Raw genomic sequence first — 22,266 nt, forward strand, 5'->3', positions numbered from 1 at the left:
TGCATTCTTTTTAAATTTTTATTTATTATTTTTATTTTATGTGTATGCATGTATTGCCTGCATGTAGGTAAGTGTACCCATGTCATGCAGTGCCCATGGAGGTCAGAAGAGGCTGTCAGATCCCCGGGACTGGAGTTACAGACAGTTGTTAGCCATCATGTGGGTGCTGGGATTCAAACCCAGCTCTTCTGCAAGAACAACCAGTGTTCTTAACCACTGAGCCATCTCTCCAGCCCCAGTATATAATGCATTCCTATTGTTCTGTCCCCCACACACTCCTGTCTGTACCACACCCCTTCCACCAGTTCCATGCCCAGATTCATGACTTTTGAATCTGTTTCTGACCCATTTAGTTTAACCAGGGCTATCTGTATGACCATTAGGACTATCCACTGGAGTCACAACTATAGGGTCACAACTAAAGGCAGTGATTCCCCCTCTCCCTGAATATAGCTATAGCAAACAGCTTGGAAGTGAGAGGTAGGGATCCCTGAGCCTCTCTTCCTTCCATTCCTAATTGTTGATGGTCTCTGTTGTATAGACTCAGTGCAGGCATCATCAGCTGCTGTATGTTCCTGATTGCAATTTGTATTTAAGAAAATGGTCACTAGACATGGTAACCCCCACATACCAGCCTAGGGTACATAGTGAAAACTTGTCTCAAAAAAACAAAGTAAGGGAGGGAAGGACAGAAGGAGAGAGGGAGGAAGATGGCCAAGCATCATTTTTGAATTAAAATGGGTATTCATTATAAACTTTAGTGTAATAATTGATCCATGACAATTTGGTAAATGAAATTTCACATTTTTAGGTGGATTTTGGTTCTGTTTTCCAGCTTTAAAATCTGAAGGGGATGATTACTATATTAATGGTGCCTGGACTATTGACTGGCCTAGGAAATTTGATGTTGCTGGGACAGCTTTTCACTACAAGAGACCAACAGATGAACCAGAATCCTTGGAAGCCTTAGGCCCCACCTCTGAAAACCTCATTGTAATGGTAAATGTGTCTTTGTCATCATATTTCTGCTGTAATTTCCTCATTATGAAATAGAAAGGGGTGAGTTTTATCATATCTGTTTTACAGATGATGACATTAAGGCAATAAAGGTAAAATAATTTTCCCAATTAGAAATTTGGCTAAAAGAGTTCAGGCCATAAAGTTTTTTTCCATATGACTTTCATCTTTTCAGTATTTTCTTGAGTAGTATTTTTATAATCAAGAAATGCAGTTGAGAAAAATGACTCCAAACTACACATGGAAGGAGAAAATTTTGTGTAAACACATCACTTTAAAGGCTGCCTTGAGTGCTCGTTAAGATGCCTCATTGGTTAGGTGCTTGCCACCAAGCCTGAGGACCTGAGTTCAGTCCCCAGGATCTACATGATGGAAGGAAAGAACTGACTGCTGAATGTTGTCCTTTGACCTCTGCATGTATACCATGGCATGTATGCCCTCCCGACATAAATAAATAAGTATATAATAATTTTTTGAAAATGTCTTGAGTTCAAGCTCAGCCTGAGCCACATAGTGAGACGTTATCTCAAAAAGCCGAAGTAGAACCAGACGTGGTGGTGCACACCTTTAATCTCAGCATTGAGGAGGCAGAGGCAGGCAGAGCTCTATGAGTTTGAAGCCAGTCTGGTCTCCAAAGTGACTCCAGGCCAGCTGGGGGCTATAGAAGCAAATAAATAAACATCTTAAATTTCCTGTAAGATTTGCTCTATGACATTTTCTTCTTCAAAAGAAATAATAAGTATCTAAATGAAGGCTCATTTATTTTAATTATCTTCACCAGTTGTTTTCAATGACAGGTTCTACTCCAAGAACAGAATTTGGGAATTAGGTACAAGTTCAATGTTCCCATCACTCGCACTGGCAGTGGAGATAATGAAGTTGGCTTTATGTGGAATCATCAGCCTTGGTCAGAGTGCTCAGCTACTTGTGCTGGAGGTAAGACACCTGCTAGGCAGCCCACCCAGCGGGCAGGATGAAAAATATGATGTACTCTGGACAGTGCTTTGTGTTTGTTAAAAAAGCTAATTGGAAACATTTTTTTCAGGTTTGCTTCAAGCTGTAACTTAGCAAAAGAAACTTTTAATTGTATTGTATTGTTTGTTTCAACCTCATGTAATTTATACAGATTTGTTGGTAAAATACATCTTGGCACAATGAGTATCTCTGCTGGTGCTTCTCCAAGACTATCTTGAAGGTGGGCTGTTTACTTTTCATGAACACATTCTTGGTAAAGAACATCAAGAGTTTTAAATGAGAAAATGAGCAAGAATCAGACGTCACAAATGCAACTTCTTGCAATGGGGCATGAGAATGTATGTGTGCTGTGTGCTTGTGCTTGTATGATTGTGTATTTCCCACAATCGCATTCAAACTCCCTCCTCCAGCCATCAAAGTTAAGGGGCAATATACTGGGATGCTACATAATTACTGGTGTCTGGGTCTCTGGGCTAGTGATGTATAGTGACCCCATATAATCCCTCAGAGAGGTAGCCGTAGCTGCTAGGCAGTGGTTGGTGATGTGTTGGTTGTCCCATGTGCGTTTTTCATGGGTGCCTTTTCCCCGCAATTTACTCTATTCCTAATCCTCCTCCCTCTAGTGGCCACCAATGCAATTCTTTACCTCTGGCTGGGAGAGCAGGACAGTTGGCTTCCTTCAAAGCCAACACCCTTGCTGCTGCATGGACTGGTGAGTAGAAGTGCTGTGCAAGCAGCATCTTCCTTCTCTCTGGAGACTAAATGCATCGCCTCCACCATGTATCTTCATATCCCAATAGGCAAGGAAGCAAACCTGCCCTCAGACCCAAGCTGACCTAGAGTACCTCACCATTCCAAAACCAAAGTTTACATTTAAAATAATGATATTCAGAATGTTGAAATTGAAAATAGTGAGCCATTCCCATTCTAAACTATGCAGGATACATTTCCCATGGGTTTTATCCTATCTTATCCACTGGACCACTAAACACCTAAAGCATTGAATAGGAAAAATTGTTTTAAGGAAAATGATTGCCATATAACAGAATCCATATTTTTACTCATAAGAATTAAGACATCCATTACAACAGTTCTAATTTTAGTAGCAAATAGATAATAATCTATTAATATTCTGTTGTCATATCATGAAATATGGTTATGTAGAATATACAGCATATCTTAAAAGTTCTTCTCACTTTATGTGTGAGATGGCTGATGATTGGTAATATAAAGTTTTTAAAACTATAATGCATTACCACTTCCTTTAATAAATAAAAAGTACCTCTGACTAATACTACTGTGGATTATCCTCAGCTAATTCACTGTTCACATGAGGGCCACTGCATTATATTTTAGTGGCATTTATACATACATCTTTCTTTGTACTAATTAAATCTCTTTTAGTTACCCTATAAGTTAACTTTCCCCTTTCTACATACCAACAAAAAAATCTACACTAGAATAATGTATGTTTAATTTAGGCCATGAGTAAAGTAGAATAAACTTATTAAAGAAGAGTCCAAATAACTTAAAGCTTAGGAAATCTAATAAGGAAATTCTAAAATTGAGGTTAGTTGGCGTAGAGAAGAGAAGGCAGAGGGGAAGCATGTTAGTATCTTCAAGTATGTGACAGAATGTTGAATGGGAAATTCTTACTGCTGTTCTTTTGCTGAAATTGCTATATTTGGGGATGGTTTAGACACAGTCTTGTCTGAGGCCAAGGAAGGATTAAATGAACTCCCAATGTTCCTTCAACCTATGATTCTGTTTGTTCAGAGAGCACATAGTCCAACAAGAGGGAAGGGGGGACATGAAAACTTAATTTAAAAGAAAACAATGAGTTTATTGAAGTAAACAGTATGAAAAATCTAATTGAGGTATTCTTTTCCATAACACTCATATTGAAAAGTAGAAATTATTTATTCTGATTGGGTATAAAATGGAAGAAAAGCATGAAGGGAGAAAAGCCCCTAAGGAGAGTCTTCTCGTCCATGCTGTATACTGCTTTGATTCTGGAGCTACTGATCTTAGTAACTATTTGAGGTAGTTCTGTGAACCCAAGTTCTGCCTGAGTGAGTGATTATGGGCATTCATGAGACCATTGCTTTCCTTAAGAGAGTGAGGTACAGTGATTGAAACATGGCAGGCATGGTGTGCAGAGCTGTCATTTGTCTTAATAAATGATTCTCCAAATATGGTATCTGGACCAGCTGTATCAGCATTAATCAGGGATTCATTAGAAAAGCTAACTTGGGGGTCCTATTTCAGACCTACTGTAGTGAAACTCAAAGAGTGGGGAATCTGTTTTTTACAAGCTCTCCAGATGATTCTGGTTCACTTGTAATTGTTAATCACTGTTCTTGTCTTTCGGAGAAATTAAATCTAGCACTGCAGGCACATAGAGTCCAGGGTCTGATCACTGAAGTCTACATCTTTGTAGACTCATTTTGCTCCTACAGTATCTGTAACATTCTAGGCAGATAAGTATTTATAGACAGTAAGTGATTATAAGCATTTATGAGACCATGAAGAAATAATTTTGGCAAGTGTCTTAGTTTCATTTCCTGTTGCTGTGATTTAAAAAAAAAATAATAAGAAGAAGAAAGACCAAAGCAACTTAAGGTTGAACGCCTTTATTTGGCTCACAATTCCAAGTTCTGGTACATCACTTCAGGGATGTCAGGGTATCAGGAAACTGAAGCAGCTAGTCACATTATATCCAGAGTCAAGAGCAGAGCCCATTTAATGAATACATGTAAGTCAGTGCTCGGCTTCATTTCTCTGCTCTTATAGAATCCAGGACACCCTACCCAGGGAATGGTGCTGCCCGCAGTGGGTTGGTCCTTCCCACTAATCAAGACAGTCCCCTACAGACATGCCCACAGGCCAATTTAATCTAGACAATTCTTCATTGACACTCCTTACCAAGTAATTCTAGTTTGGGTCAAGTTAACAATTAAAACGCACCATCACATGGGCATGGTGATGCACACCTTTAATTCCAGCAGTCAGGCAGATCTCTATGAGGTTGAGACCAGTCTGGTCCACATAGTGAGTTCCAGGCCAGCTGGGGCTACAGGGAGTCCTTGCTTCAAATCAAACAAGCATATATGTATACTTCTTTCCATGACAGGAAATGTATCTATAATTATTCATTATTTGTGGGGTAGAGAAAAGCAACTCACAAGGAGAGAAGATATAATTCTACTTTGCATGAATAAACAAAACAAAACTAGATAGTAACTCTGAGAATGGGGCAGGTTGCAGAATATTGGATTTCCTAGGATAGGACTCCTATTGTAGGTAACAACTGTTGAACTTATTCCTCCTATTTGAACCTCTGCTTTTAAACTCAGATTCTTTAAATAGAGGAAGCTTATGTTTGAAGGAACTAAAATTCCTCAGAGCTCAGGAATGTTAATCAAAAAGAGAGGCCAGGGTCATCTACCAAGTAATGGTAAAATAAAATTCATTTACAGTTAGAGAACCTTTCCAGAAAGTATTTCTACTTAACATTCCACTCAGAAACTAGAGATGAATACTAAAGTTAGTTCTTAATTATGATATTCCATTTTCATCTTTCCAGGGAAGCACTGTCTTGAAGCTCTCAAGATTTTTTTTAATTGAAAAAAGAGAAATCTCAAAGAGCTTTTAAGCATAGTTTCATAGGATTTCTCTCTGTTATTACTTGTTACTGTCTGCATGTGCTTTATTAATATCAAGACCTTTGAATCTTGAGTTGGGAAGCCATTATGATAGTGTTCTCTGGTGAGATATTTTTAGATTAAAAATTTCAAGCCTGTTTTTCCTGTCGCTTAGCAGATGCAATGACCAATCTAAAACACAGGAAACATTGCTGATGATTCAGTCAAGTGAAGGTCTTTTCTCTGAGTCAGTGATGAAGCACTTCCTCAGGCTGACTGAGAACATTAAGATGCTCTGGGGGGTTGTCTTCAGGAGAAATGTGATTTTTATGATATAGCAGCAACACTTTTGTGAGAAAACCCAGTAAATTAAAACTTGCCTATGTTCAGAACTGTTGTTACTTCTACCAGAGTTTGTTTCTTATTCTTTATCCAAATTATTATGTACTATGTAATTAAAATGTCTTCCAAATTTGTGTGCTATTATTTAATTACATGATTTTATAATATAAAACTTGAGAATTTGTTTTTGAGTATAATTGATGCCATGGTACATTTGCTCTGTGACTCTTAAAGGTTAAAAAAAACCTCAGATATTTTCTTTTTAGTCATACATACCTTCTTATTACTAATGTTTGGCTAGATGTGTGGTTCTCAAATTTTAGCACACATCAGAACTACAAGGCAGGCAGGTTAAAACACAGATTGTTAGGTTCCACCTCTAGTTCCTGTCCTAGTTTGTTTCTCCATTGCTGTGACAAAACACTCTGACCACTACCTACTTGGGGAGGAAAGGGTTTATTCAGCTTTATTCATCTCCTGGGTCACAGTTCATTAGGGAGCCCACGGTAGGAACTCAGGGCAGGAACCTGAAAGCAGGAGCTGGAGCACAGGCCATGGAGGAATGCTGCTTACTGGCTTGCTCCCCTGCCTGCCCCCCCCCCCCAGCTTGGTTTCTTATACAACACAGACCCACCTGCCCAGGGGTGGCACCACCCACAGGGGCTGGGCCCTCCCACATCACTGAACAATCAGGAAGTTGCCCCATGGACATGGCCTGAAGGCAAGTCCCCAGTTGAGGCTCCCTCAACTCAGGTGTGTCACGTTGACACTAAAGCTATCCAGCACAGTTCCTAATTCAGTAGATCTGGTGCAGGCTCCAAGAATGTGCTTTTCTAACAAGTGCCTGGGTAGTGCAGGATCTACTAGTTCAGGAACCATACTTCTAGTAACTGGGCTAGATGCTACATTTCCTAGAGTAAATGCTTAGTAAAGCTACATGACCATCTTTCAGGTAATAATCTTTATTGCAGTTGTAATCCATATTACCACTAGTCTTTCTTAATTACAAAACAAAACAAAACAAATATAACAAAAATTTTATAATTTATAAAACATTTCCTGGTGCCTGATTTCCTCTGAATATCCTCAACAGCTACACAAGATAGGCTTTGCTATGGTTATTTATATTCTATAAGTAGACTTCAAGTTAAATAATTTTCTGAAATCAAGATCCAGCAATTGAATCTACTGATATTTTAATGTAGTGTTTCTTTAATAATAACAACAGTTAATTACTTTGAAGAACTTTTTCACTATTTAACACCTCTTTATAGACACTTGCCATGTAAACACTCAAAAGTATCTCCTTCACTAGCTTGAAAGTTTGTTCAAACACTAGAGCAATGAATCTTAAGTTTGACACATATCAAAAACATCAGAATTCTAAACATTTCTGAGATCCTGATACTTAGGCTCCCCTTAACACTCCAGTTAGGAGTGTAGCCTGAACATCAGATTTTGACAAGATCCCTGAACAATTCTAAGGCACAGTCCACATTGAAAGTATTGGATTTGGTATGGGTTAAAAGTTTTATTCATAAACCAGGCATGGTGGTGCATGCCTTTAATCCCAGCACTTGGGAGGCAAAGGCAGGTGGAGCTCTGTGAGTTCAAGGCCAGCCTGGTCTACATAGTGAGTTCCAGGACAGCTGGGGCTACAGGGAGACCCTGTCTCAAAAAGACCAAAAAAAAAAGTTTTAGTCGTCAAAAAATAATGTATTTTATTAATTGGTTACCAGCTAAATGCAAAGGTTGATGAAATTTAGTAATGAATATTTAGGATGAGAAAATAGAGACAGACATCACTTAATGAGTGGAAGAAGTGGTAAAATGTTGATTAATTTCATGGTTTTATTTAATATAGCCATTGGCCTTGGACATGCCATAGAAAGTGTATTTGAAGCTCAATTTGTTTATATGCTTTCTTTTTCACCTAGTGGATTATTTATCACATCTAATTAATGTTTTTAAATTGATTGAAATTTTGCTAAACAGATTTTTTCAAAGCTTTTCATTCTAATTTCAGCTTTCTGTGGTACTTAGAGAAATTAAATAAATATAAATAGAGCATCTGTAATCCAGGAGTCTCTGAGACCACCAAAGTTTCACATTTTTAGAGCATTTTGGATTTCAGATTTCCCTGTAAAGTCTATGAAAATATCCTGCAGTAAAAATTATGCAATCTGAAGTATTTCTGGTCCTAAGCAGTTTGAATAAGATATTCAACCTGTAAATGGCTGCTCCAGTCACCCAACTTCAAACTACAAGTCAGAATGTAAGAGGCATGTGACCCTTGTTTTAAGTCAATATTTATGGAAAGGCCTAACACTTTTCTCCTTGTGTCTAATAGTTCTTATCAGAGAAGTCCCTTATTGTTTTAGGAATCACTGTTTCTTTAGGGAATGCAGCGGTGATCGAAATCATCTACTCTCTCTTCCTGGCTATATTCCAACTTCCCACTATTCAAACCATTCTCTTCTCATCCCCCAACCTACCCAACTTCTTCTAATTACACACAGCCCTTAGGCATTTAGAGCATAACCTCTGCAAACCACTAAGACTTGATGCTGCAGCATTATATTTAACTTTGCATATACTTTGCTGCAGAAGAGCCCTTCAGAATACTATATTGGCTGTGCAAAGGAAAGTCAGAAATATATATTTCATATTTAGTACAGTTTTGCATTTATATTCACCATTTATAGTCTTGTCCTCCACTAGCACTATTAACATTTCTAATATTTTGTCCATATTAATTTTTTAAATATTTGGTTACTAAAGAGTTTTTCTGATCAATTGTCATTGATGAAAATGTTATTTTTTTCTTTATACTTATGAAGTCTATTTCAGTTTCTTGTATGTTTAATGCTTTTTAAATTATTTTTCTTCCCTAGACGTTATTGTAAGTAGACTGGTTTCTTTTTTGTTGTTTGTTTGTAGTGCTAGGCAAGCACCCTACCAAACAAGCCTAATTTGTGTGTGTGTGTGTGTGTGTGTGTGTGTGTGTGTGTTGTGTATGTGGGAGAGAGAGAGAGAAAGAGAATGAATTGCATATAAGCATAAAAGTGATTTTGTATATTTCTTCTTTCCAGCTATGAAAAGTCATTTTTAAATTATATTTTGTGTATCATTACCTGCTTCATCTAGATTCTTATTTGCATTGGAGTTGTTTTCTATGTTTTGAGCTTTTTAAGATGCTTCTTAAATGGTTTCCAACTAATATTTTGGATTTTTCTGATTTAAGGCTAAGTTTTTCAAAAGGTACCAAAGTGACAGAGGGCACTGCAGCATACTCACCAGATGCTGTAAAATATTGTATCTCTTCAGGCAAACATGGTGACACTGGTTATATACCACAGAAATTATTGTAACTGAATTATATAGACCTCTAAATAAGCAAAACTCAGATTTTTTTTTCCCTGCCTAGGAAGTGCTATAAAAACATTCCTGAAAAACCAGAAGTTGCATGTAAAAAGTTTGAGAAATCTTTGTTTCTGGAAAAAAAAAATCACCTTACAGATTTTGAGTCTGTTTTGACTTTATCTCCTAAGAGGAGAAAATGCATATCACCACTATTTAAGACCTATATTAATTACTTTTTGTTGCTGTGATAACACACCATGACCAAAAGTGACTTATAAAAGAAAGAATTTATTTTGGCTTAAGGCTCCAGAAGGAGAGTCCATAATGGCAGGGGAGGCATAGCAGCATTCAGCCACAGCAAGAAGCTGAGCAGCCACATCTCCATCTACTTGCAGGAAATAGAATGAACTGGAAGTGGTGTGAGGCTTTGAACTTTCAAAGCCAACCCCAATGACATATTTCCTCCATCTCCTTCAGGTTCCGTAACCTCCCAAACAGTACCACCAACTGGGAGAGTGTTCACATACCTGAGCAAATGGGTGACATTTCTTATTCAAACCACCATAGGGCCCTAGTAATTTTTAGGATTTAAAGATGGATAGTGCTTTGTTTTTGTGTTTTGTTTTGGTTTTGGTTTTTATAATTTTTATTTTATGTATATGCGTGTATTGCCTGCATATAGGTAAGTGCACCTGTGTCATGCAATGCCTGCAGAAGACAGAAGAGGCTGTCAAATCCCCTGGAACTGGAGTTACAGACAGTTGTTAGCTGCCATGTGGGTGCTGGGATTCAAACCTGGGTCTTCTTCAAGAACAGTCAGTGTTCTTAACCACTGAGCCATCATGCTTTGCACCTCCAGATAAGGAGCTAGAGACCTTGAGTAATATGTAAACTTTTTTTTAAAATCTGTTTGGTATACTTTCTGATGAATCCTCCTGAGTTTAGTTTTGTTTTAATCACATATAAAATTCCTTTATTTAGTCTAAGACTGTTGTGTGATTATAGCAAAAAGTGAAAGAAAGGCAGAAAAGAAGGAACGATATATTTAAAAGAGCCTCTGATAGCAATTTCATCTTTGTGACTAATACATTTATGCAATAATCTGTAATATTCCATTTATTGATAACATAATTTTAGAATATTTTAACGAGTTTATCATGTACATTACTTTAGCCTCTGAAGTTGGATAGTTCTACATTGTTTCTATGGAGATGTGCTTTCATACTAAATATCTTATTCAAGCACTTAAATTGTGGCAAGTTCATTCTAAAATGACATTTCAAATTATTTTTTAAGTAATTACTAGAAAAATTTAATATAGAGCCAAAGTTAATGGTCATGCTTATACTCACAGAACTTGGGAGTCTGAGACAGGAGGTTGGCAAATTCAAGGCTAGCCTGAGCTACAAGAGAGTTTGAGGTCAACATGGACTTCATACTGAACCCCTGTTTCAAAAATTCCCACCATCCCCTCTTGGATAATTTTCAAGGTTGAGAAGAAAGAATGCCTTTCAACATATGGGATTAGCTGTACCATGAAGGACATCTATGAGCATACCCCTCAGGAGACCCTTGGCTCTCTAGCCATTATCTTCAACATTGATTTAGCAGACATATTCTTCACTAAGATGAGTAGAACTTGGATACATATTCATTCACTGAAAAATGTGGGCAAGGCTGAAGCAAACTTTAAGTGCATTTCTATTGTATCGATGATCAGTATGACAGAGTCCAATTCTGTCCAAAATAGCATTTTTAGCAGTCATAACATGCATCTTTACACAGCAGTAGCTATAAACTATTTTTGGAAAAATAAAGCTTTCTTTTCTATTCCTGTTTTTTACTAGATGAATAAGAAGATTTTATCTTTAAAACTACACAAACTTGTTTATGATTATATCCTTACTTTAAATAAAATCTGAAATTTTTGCTCCTTGGTTCCAAGAATAAAATTTTATATATGATTAAAACTAAAGCTTCTGTATTGGTGATAAAGAAACCACAGTGTGTGGAAGAAGTAAACCAAGTCCTTGTACTTGCAATATAATTCTTAATTTTAAAGAAATGTGAGAAACAAATAAGCTCCTATTTTAAAAATCATTGAAAATAATCTTTAGTAATACAGATTAAGGGGGGTGTTGCTTTACCCTTTTTTTTTTTTTTTGAGGCAGAATATTGTGTAGCCTAGGCTAGGTAGAATTACCTACGTAGGGGAGAATGACTTTGAATTCCTGATCCTACTGTCTGGTTTTTCCAGAGTCCTGCGATTCTTGGCATGTGCTACCATGCCAAGCTTCAAAAATTCGTGTCTGTACTTAGCATTCCAACTCTTGACATATCCAACCCCTTTGACCCATGAAAAGAACTGGTAAGAGCTCTGAGACTGTAACAAGACTACAAAACCAAATGGAAAATGACGGGTGTTTGTTGACTGCTTTTTTTCTTTTCAGTTCTGGGGATTGAATTTAGAGCCTTATACATGCTAGACAAATACTGTACCACTGCGCTGTATTCCCAGCCCTAGACTAGTTATTCTGTACAGTACAGGGGAAAGCAGAAAGACAGAGGAGAGGGAGAAATGCTACAAAAAGTAGAAAAAGGGAAGAGGCAAACTATAGAATTTTGGATTTCAAAGAAACATTGGAAACATCTTATTTTGATTGTCTCATTTTAAAAAGGAAAATGAAAACTTGCCTTAGGTCATTCATTGCCTGGAACTGTAAAAGGAGTTGGGGGTGAGGAAAATCAGAAACAAGATAAAGTGAAATTGAAGGACAGAATCATCATTTGGTTATGAAAAGAGTTCTTAAGATCAATGATGATTAGGAAAAGAGAAATTACTCAATAATAATAAAAAAATGAGAGAAATGTAAAACTAAAAATATAAGACTTGAAAATGTAACTTTTTATTAGGTAAGGTAGGTAATATAAAACTTGCCTTATACCACCACCACTACCACCCATTTTAATATGATCTCCTTGAGGTCAAGATTGTCTTACTTTCCAACATAGTAATCAAAATCATGCCTTAGGCACAGATGGAACTCAATGAGTTAGATTAAGTTAGACATTTTTCACAGAAGAGGTTACTGTTAACGTCTCACGAGTAGTTGAAATTCCCTTTAGGTATACCGTGATTTCAAGTAAACATGTATGCCCTATTCTACCTTACGTTCACTAAACACAATTGTTCTAGAAAAATACAGTATTTTTAGAGTAATATTTTCTCTTTGATCATCCACTATTTCCTCAGAACACCTACTGTTGCCTAGGACAGACAGGAAAGCATTGAAAGAGAGAGAGAGAGAGAGAGAGAGAGAGAGAGAGAGAGAGAGACCTTTAAAAGATAGAAAATAAGCAGAGGCTCTTCAGAAGAGGGAAGCCATATGGTGAGGTTGATTGGTACCCTGAGTGCCAACTGTTAGATCCAAGGCATATGGGTTTTGCTATGCCCTGAAAATGCTTGTGTCTGGCCAACAATCACACAACACAACAGCCAGATTCCAGCAAAGGCAGAGCAAAGAACTTTTTTTTTCCTGGCACTTGTCACTCTTTGGATGCTATCTGCACTGAATATTGAGATTAAATTAATATTGCTGGCCATATGCTATGTATACTATGGCCATATAATGTTGTCTTGGTTGCTAACTACTTTGGATGCTGAGGCTAAGCAAATTACTGTCCTAGCCACCAGCCACATTTTTAGTATAAGTTCTAGCTATTCCCCACTTCTTCAGAAATCTGTTTCTTGGGGAGCTATGACACACTATGCCACTAGATTCAATTATTTAGAAATTGGCTAGCCCATCAATCCCAGTGTGTCTCAAGTATAAATTTATGCCTCTCTTTCTTTTCCATGTTCACATAATCATATGTGATGATAGTACCCATTTTAGACTGAAAGGTTAGGTCTTGTAAGGAGAATTGAGAAGACTAGATGATCTTTCCCTGGGCCTTAGCCACTCCCACCAACACACTTCTTGATTTAACACATCACGGTCTCAAGCTAAATCTTTAAGCACTAGTTTTTGTGCTTTCTACTTTTAAAATGGTGAACTATCCTGAGAAAAACAGCATGACATCAAATATTGTGTCACAAGTGCTAGATGTGCACTGACTAGTCATGTGGACATTTTGTGAGTTTTAAACTATTTGAAAGCACACTAATTTTTGTATAACTAGATGCAAAGTAGCTCCGATTGAATACAAAATCAACTTAGGAGTGTTTTACACATTGCTTTTAAAAGAAGCTGTATGTATGAGGCACAATCATAAAATATTCTCAACTCCTATTTTTCTTATTCACTTACATTATTTCCATTTGATCTGGATTTTCTACATTATAAAGTTAAAAGCTACAATTGCCTTGATTTAAAGTTTGTGTTTAAAATCTATCCATTTATATGCAATTCTTTATAGTTATCCTGTTGCTACTGACTCAAGATCAAAGCAGGAAAAAGTCTGTCAACTTGCTTCGTATGGGGGTAAAATTTGGAAGGAATAATGCTATAAGAAGAAAATAGTATAGTGTTGTAGGAAGACTTGAAGGAGGTTATTGGCATGCTTGAGTGTGAAATACTACATTAATATAACATGTTAGAAGAAAATCAATGAAAGATGAATGTAAGGGAAAAAACACCTTCTTAAGATATAAAGCAACTTCAGTTTTCTCTTCAAGGACTTCAATGTTCACTTAATAAAACATAGCATGCTGAAATTACAAAGGTCAATTTACCCCAGAAAATCCCTTAATTCCTAGTTTTTAGGGAATATGTAAGGCATGGCCAAAATTAAGTCAAGTTGGAGTTCTTAGCATGTAGTCCAACAAGAAGCACAGTGCCATGGGTTTAGTTGAGTGAGTGAATGACATGGCAACCACAATGAGTTGGCAGTTTTAGTTTGTAAATGTATATGATTTTAAAAATATAATCACTGGATCTTATCAAATAACAAAATAACGCTAAAACCACTGGATCTTATCAAATAATACAATAACCCTAAAAACCACTGGATCTTATCAAATAACAAAATAACCCTAAAATATAAAGTTCTAGGTTCTAGAACAAAATGAGATTGTTAGTAATTTTTATTTTATTCTTTGTGGGTGTGTATATTTTCCTGAGTTTTTAACAGTATAAATGACATAGGAAACATTTTTCAAGATACATACATAGCTTGAATTTATCTTAGAGTGAACTTTAAACATCTGCTTATTACTTATACCAGTGTTTCATCTGTGTTTTGAATTACAGAGAACCTGTTGTACATTAAAGGCTGTTTTTAAGCAATTATAATTGAGGACAAGCAACATTTCTAGTGTTAAAGAAACTAAAACATAGAAATGGACTTAGAGTTTCTGTCACTGAAACAAATCAACACCAGTTCCATTTTATAGTTTTGATGTTTATCATTTTCTGAGAAACAACCAACATACTGTTCAAATGCTAGCATTCTTGTTTCAAGGACGGTCACATTTAAATCTTTAAAAATTCCATGCTAAACCTAAAAAAGCAATCCATTACTCTTCTTGATATTAGGTTTTTCATTCAAATGGATAGAGCAGAAAGCTAATCTGAACCACTGTTGCAGTTGGTAGCTGAATTCTGTGACTAATGGTAGAGGTATCAGACTAGGTGGACCACATGGACTTAGTTATTTGCCCACTGGAATGACACAGTGGGGAGGTAATCTGATGAATATCATGGAACATCTGCGGGTGGATCACAGATTTGGCTGCTGTGAATCATTCTTCCCTCAAAAACCTAAACTTTAATAGTTAAAAAATTCCAAACTGTTGTCATTGTATAAACTGAGTCATTTGGGCTATTCCGGAGGTTGGGAGGGAATGAATTTTGCCAGTAAATTGTTTGGCTATATTTTAGACCCCTAAAAATGTGTTACTGAAAGTGATCAGTAAAAGCCTTGAGCTTTTACTGCAAGCAATAAAATATACTTTCTCCAACTACTCACCACTGTCATGGAGGCTACAGCACATAAGTCTTCAGAGCTTAATACTTTTAGTAGTTTTCTGTCAATCTTTAAATTCAAAAGGTGTAGTTTAATGTGGCCATAGCATGACAACTGAGGCCTTCCCATGCACAGAATTTTCATGACACTTCAGGGGCCCTGGGAGAAGCGTTTGGTGCCTAGTTCTTTAGGCAAAAGTTTTTTTTCACTAAATTATGCTGTTTCATATAGATTTCCCAAGTTTATGAAAAAAACTTTTTTAAAGAAAAGGTTACTGTTACTTAACAATAACTGAAGAAAGAAAGAAGGAGGGAGGGAGGGAGAGAGGGAGGACTGAAGCACTGTGTGAAATTTGCTAGGTGTAAAGCTGTGGTTACCTGAATGCTGCCGATGCTGCTTTGAGTTCTTTATAAGGATGGAGTTAGCGTTTGGGGGAAACAGCTTTACTTGTGCTTTTATATCCATTTCCAGGACTAATATGTCAATAATGTCCTTTGTATGATCTGAAACATTTGTTTCTATTTAATATCCTAATATATCTGTCTTTAATTCTTTTGATTCCTGGCACTAGAGCAAAAATGAGTCTCTATATATAAAGTCTCTTTACCAAGGATGTTTATAAATAAGTCTGTGTTATGTGTCATTGCGTTTTGTGAAATGTGAGCAAGTTGTGATGAGTATGTTTGCCAATAAATTATAAGCATGTATATATAGTTTTATAAACTGTATAAGAATATTTAGTTGCAATTAACAGATCACAAGGACTACTTTTTAAGACCAAGATAAGTATTTTAAAAATATTAGTATTAACTATGTATGCACCTCTTTAACAATGGTATAATCAACAGGTATCCAACGCTGTTAAAATAAACAGACTAGTTTCTTAGAGTCCAAAAGAGGTCCATTGCAGTCTATAATCTCTAAACTTGATGAACTTTTGGAGAGATACAACCGTGAAAGGAAGAAGAAAAGTGAAAGCATGGATGCAATGTGTTCCTAATGAGAAGGAAGTTGTTGGGTCTTTCCTACAAAACATCAGACCATAAATTAGTCCCTGTTGTTTATAATTAAATATACATCCATTGTCTTATTGAAATGAATATTAATATTTTATCTCATGATATTTTGGACAATTCAAGGACTTTTTTTAAGGAAACCATGAAGATGAACATAAAAATGGAAATACTAATTCCAACCTCAGAACTATGTTTCCAAATATGAGAATAATAATTTTGTCTAAATTTGAATCTAATAATCAGCTCCTCTCTCCTTTTTAGAAAAGTAGACTAGTGTTTCTGGAACAGATAAGACAGCAACGATCCAGTGAGGTTGATTTCGCACAGAAGAAAGTTATATATACCTAACTTTTTGAAAAGTAAACTACTCTCCAATTAATGGTGCCCTCCTTTTTTTGAGGTATCCAAAGACAAGAGGTGGTCTGTAAAAGATTGGATGACAACTCCATTGTCCAGAACAATTTCTGTGATCCTGACAGTAAGCCACCTGAAAATCAAAGAGCCTGCAACACTGAGCCCTGCCCACCTGAGTAAGTAAGATAAAAAAGTGAGAATAATTTTCTTTACGTAGAAGAAGAAAAACATTGTGCATTCATATTTGTGAACATATCCTAGCCTCCTGAAAAGTTGCCAAGTAAAGATCACAAAGTAGCTAGGAGCAACAGAATTTTTTGTCTCAAAAATTCAGCATATTCTCATAGAATTTTGAATTCAACCTATCAAGTTAATTTATTGACACTCAACATTTTAAGTATCATGTTTAGAACTTGGTTGGTCATTTAAGGTCTCTGAAGGTTGTACCTGTTTTATTTTGGCATGAGCTTCTTTATCTGTTCAGGCTTATATACTTAAATGTCCAGCATCCTTAGAGATTTCAACCATTTGTCATCTCAATGAGACGTTATGGTACATTATGGATTTGAGTATTGCATTTGAGGTTTTTTTAAATTGGTTTAACAATAATTGTCATTAACACATCTAATTGAAATTAAGTTTCCTGTGTTCTTTCCTTTTGTAGTTCTAAAATAGACTTACGTGTTTAAAAGTTTGGAGATGGGGGATGGAATCTAAAAGAAAAACATAAAAAGAATATATGAAAGTAGAAAAGTTTAGTCTGACATCTTTCTTCTCTAATTTTGAAAAATCTAAGTGTCCATATCTTTATATCATTATTAATCCATTTTTCTTAGTTCTTTTTAAGTTTCTTCTTTATGCTTCTGAATTCACTGTTACTGAGACATTTTTAATCTTCAGAATGGTTGCATATGTAATAAAATTCCCTGGAGATAGTTTTATTCTAGAGATAAAAATCATAGACTACTATGATTCAGTAAGATGTGACATGAGTTTACAAAAGAAAAGAGAAGCTCTCAGGCTAGAGAGATGACTCAGCTGTTAAGAGCACTGACTCCTCTTGCAGAGGACCCAGGTTCAGCTCCCAGCACCCACATAGTAGCTAACAACCACCCAGCACTTCAGTTCCAGGGGATCCAATGCCCTCTTCTGACCTCCATGGACATTGCACAACACAGGTGCACCTACACACATGCAAGCAAATACACTCATACACATAAAAATAAAAATAGTCTTGGCACCCATGTCTTGGGGGTATATACCGTCCTTAAGCATTCTCTCCCGTCTCACCCCTCCCAAGCTTAAATCTAGCATGTAATGTTCCTTATTTCTTCTTAATAAATGCACTCTGACTTGTCCTGGAATTCTCTTCAGCATAGTCAAGCATCCACCTTTACCTGAGTGGAAGTTCCTAAGTAGAGAAACTCCTCAGACTAACTGGCAGCAGTACTGGGCTAAGTCTCCTGCCAGTGATGACAATACTATTCTCATTTTACATGTAAGAAAATTGAGGCACCAAGAAATTAAGTAACTTGGTCAAGATTACCCAATAAATGGGAGCAATTAGAACCTAGGATCTGAGCCTTTACCCGTCACAGTTTTTATCCTTCTGGTTGTCCAGTTTTTACTCATTCATACCCCAGACTATGGGAAAGTAACATACATGTAGGCAAATGCACTCGTGCTCATAAAGTAAAAACAATAAATAAAATATTTTTTAAAAAAGAGAAAAGAGGGGACTGGAGAGATGGCTCAGCAAGTTAAGAGCACAGGCTGTTCTTGCAGAAGACCTGGGTTCAATTCCCATCACCCACATGGCAGCTAACAACTGTCCATAACTCCAGTTCCAGGGGATCCGACACCTTCTTCTGTCTTCCATGGGGATTGCAGGACATGGGTGCACTTATACACATGTAGGCAATACACACATATACATAAAATAAAAATAATAAATAAAATGTAAAAAGGGAAAAGAGAAGCTCTTTTTGCATATGATGATGAAGAGAAGAGGATTAAGAACACCTATAATATTCCTGTATGTATGTATGTATGTATGTATGTATGTATGTATGTATTGATGTATGCATTTCTAGTTTCTTTCTATGTATATATGTAACATACTAAAATGGTATAGTACTTATGCATTATAGTCAGTTCTCAGTGTATTTTGAACATCAGACATCTTTGGCATCGTTTGGTAATTATGTCATTGTTTCTTTAACTTGGTATTCCACTGTTGTATACAATCTTGGTTCTGTTCAAGTGCTTCATCTAACCATTTTTGCCACTAAAATGTTGCTGTCCATAATTTGCCCTATGCAAAATAAGCAGGAATAGAATTTCTGGTCCAAGTGAGAGAGTATTTATGGCACATTGTCAGGTTGTTCCCCAGAAGTATTTTAAGAACGTATCCTTCCACTAGTGGAATATAAGAATTCCATTTTCCTAAACTGAATACAAGGCATTTTATTTTTAAAACATCTTGATTATTTTGTGGAGGGAAAAGTTGTAATGTCTAGTTGCCATTCTGTTTTGCATTTTTAATTGTTGATTAGGCTGAAATTTTAACAGTCCTGTTCAATGTGCATTTTACTCCCTCTTTCTGGCTTTTCTTCTTTGTGACCGGTACCATTTTTTAAATAGAAGTATTTGTTATTTTGTTACTAGTTGTATAAACTCTTGATTATATTGAGAAAATTAACTCTTACTTGTGTACATGTTTTTCCTACTTCGTTACATGTCTTCCATATTATTTATGATATTTTTATTTATTTTTAGTTATAAAACTCGAAATGGACCAGGCATGGTGACACATGCCTGTAATCCTCGCACTGGGGAAGTGGAGGTGTGAAGAGCAGGAGTTCAAGGCCAGCCTTGGCCATAGAGAAAATCCAGGGCCAGGCTGCACTTCATGAATCCCTGTCTCAAAATAAAATAAAATACAAAAAATGTTATTTAAATTTTCTATTTCTTTCATTAGTATAATGAAAGTTCTTACCTACTCTACTATACTCTCAAAGTTTTTTTCTTACATTAATGTATGCTTATCTATTTGAAATAAATTTCCCCTGATTTGAAGAAGGAATCTATATTTTCAAATATTATTTTCCTAAGACTATTGAATTAAAACCCTAAATAGTATTTTTTAAATTGGAAATTATCTTTTCAATAATGAAATATTTTTTATGTCTCTAGTTATATTGAGAGCATATATATATATATATATATAGTATTGAGAAAGATTTGTCATTGAAAATGATGAGAGATTGGAAGAATAGACAAAGAGTCATTAGCTGATAAACAAATATTGTTTATTTGGAAGACTTTGAAAAGCCAGAAGAAGCCTTGCTGGGAAAAATAAGCACGCTCACAGCAACAACTTTTTAATGAGAAAGAATATAGTAGTCAAGGTGGTAAACTGGGTGAAAATAGAATCCATAATGTGGGCTTGAAAGGTTGGAAAACAGGGAAAGGAGGGATTGATATTAAAGGATGTGACAGATAGGAAGCTAGTGGTCCTGCATGAGAAAAGAAAGCCGAGTCGAATACAAAGAGCAAAGCTAAGAGTCCAGTCTTTACCGTGCTGTGTTTTAACTGCAAGGGTATTATTAAATATGACCTCACATGTAGAATCCTTGAATATATTATTCCTCTATAATACTATGGTTTTTAAATTTGTGAAAACCAGAGAAGAAAAAACAACCCTATATTTTGTAATAATACTGAGAAAAGAATTTGAAAACATTGATTAATCAACTAAAATGTAGAAATCACTTTAGTTTCTTAAAGACTATTTGGGCAAATAGATAAAAAAAATGACTATATGTGTAATTTGTCATTAGGTTGTTGGACTAATATGATTCCCTCTAGTTTTTTAAAACTAGCTAGGCATTATTTATTTATCTCTTGTCTCTCCCTGTCTAACCCCTCCACCATGGCTTCCCCATTTAAAGACTCCCCATTTTCCCCAATTCTCCCTTGATAATACCAGTCTCCTATGGTCCCACCTTTCTTGAGTTCCTTCTTTTCCTTTTCCCCAAGGTTCCTTGTATAACCCTCCCTACCCCCTCCCATTTAAATACCCCCCATTTTTGTCCTAAAGCGAGGGATTCTAGATAAGATGACTAGACCTCAGTAGAAGAACTTGCACTGAGGAACGTCTGGGGACACTAATTTGACACATTAGGCCTTAACACAAATGACAGAAGTATGACTTTCAATGGAGATGCTGTGGGAGGGTGCCAGTGGGGATGGGGGTATAAAGATGATTAAGATCGATTGAGATGTTCTGTATGAAATACACAAAAATTCAATAAAAACAATTTTTTAAAAAATGACTGTAATATAAAAGGCATGGTTGTGCACACCTTTAGTCCCAGCACTCAGGAGACAGAGGCAGGCAGATCTCTGTGAGATCAAGGCCAGCCTGGTCTACATAGTGAGTTCCAGAACAGCTGGGGCTATAGGGAGACCCTGTCTCAAAAAAAAAAAAAAAAAAAAATGTGTGGGATGGAGAGATGGCACAGAACATAAGAGCACTGGCTGCTCTTACAGAGGACCTGGGGTTCAATTCCCAGCGCCCACTTGGCAGCTAATAACAGTCCATAACTCTAATTTCAGGGGAATCTGATGCCCTCTTTTGACCCCTTCAGGCATTGTACAACATTAGTTCACTTACCTACATGCAGGCAATACAGTCATATACATAAAAAATAAAAATAATTAAATATTTTTTAAAAGGCGTAATAAGAGAATTATAAGCAAAAGTGCTCAGAGTAGGAAAAATTTGTTTGTTTTTTATAGTAGGGATTCAACATACAGTCTTGTACACGCTAAGCAGGTACTCTACTATTGAGCTATAGTCCTAACCATTTAAAAAAAAAATCTATTCTAAAGTGGGAGCTCATTAAGTTGCCCTGGCTGACTTTATACTCATTTTGTAGCCCCAGCACACCCCCTGCCTCAGCATCCCAGTGGCTGAGATTGCAGGCCCAGCTAAGAAATGTATTTTTATACAAGGGCAAGGCTTTGTTTAATAGTATCTTTTATGGTTTAATGTTCAACAATTATTTTGGGTCATTGAACCTCACCCATGTCCAACTACAATTTGTTATTTTAAGTTTAGAAAAAGATTCATGAAAGTTTTCTATAAAACTACAAAATTTAAGACTAGGAAGGATCATAGAAGTCATTTGGGCCAACTCTCCTCATTTCACAGATGAGGGGTGTTAATTTCTGGTGATGTTTTTCTCATTATGCCAGACATCCAAATTGCAAACCAAATGTCTGGTGGCACTTTATGCATCTAATTTTGTTTGTTTCATCAACACATTCTCATTTGGCACAACTTAAAAGACACATTAATTTTTAAGAATTGAGGAAAACCTGACTGTACACTGTTTAGGGCGTACAATTCTGCTTAATATTATCTTTCCAGTCAGTTGAAGAATGGAGAATTGTTTTTACTCAATTTTGCTTTGAAAAAAATCTTTTTTTTTTTTTGAGACAAGGTTTCCCTGTAGCCCCAGCTGACCTAGAACTCACTATGTAGACCAAGCTGGCCTTGAACTCACAGAGATCTGCCTGCC

The 22,266-nt window shown here is 36.2% G+C and overlaps 1 protein-coding gene across 9 annotated transcripts in view; it reads left to right on the forward strand.

The window, feature by feature from the left end:
* The window catches only part of Adamts6 (ADAM metallopeptidase with thrombospondin type 1 motif 6), a 283,297-nt gene that overhangs the window by 227,012 nt on the left and 34,019 nt on the right, over window positions 1–22,266 (forward strand). For 6 of the 9 annotated variants that reach the window (XR_003847512.1, XM_029557800.1, XM_017795260.2 and 3 more), the window contains 3 exons: window positions 836–999; window positions 1,815–1,953; window positions 16,725–16,854. Coding sequence is in view for 5 of the 9 variants with exons in the window: in XM_029557800.1 (XP_029413660.1) it covers window positions 836–999; window positions 1,815–1,953; window positions 16,725–16,854 (433 nt within the window). In the remaining 4 variants the exon portion in view is untranslated. Of the gene's footprint in view, window positions 1–835; window positions 1,000–1,814; window positions 1,954–2,143; window positions 2,213–2,615; window positions 2,705–16,724; window positions 16,855–22,266 lie in introns of all 9 variants that reach the window. The other 3 variants (XR_003847524.1, XR_003847513.1, XR_003847514.1) reach the window with 3 other exon arrangements.

Source organism: Nannospalax galili, unplaced genomic scaffold (genome assembly GCF_000622305.1).
Source record: "Nannospalax galili isolate Female #2095 unplaced genomic scaffold, S.galili_v1.0 scaffold751, whole genome shotgun sequence".
Classification (NCBI taxonomy): Eukaryota; Metazoa; Chordata; class Mammalia; order Rodentia; family Spalacidae; genus Nannospalax; species Nannospalax galili.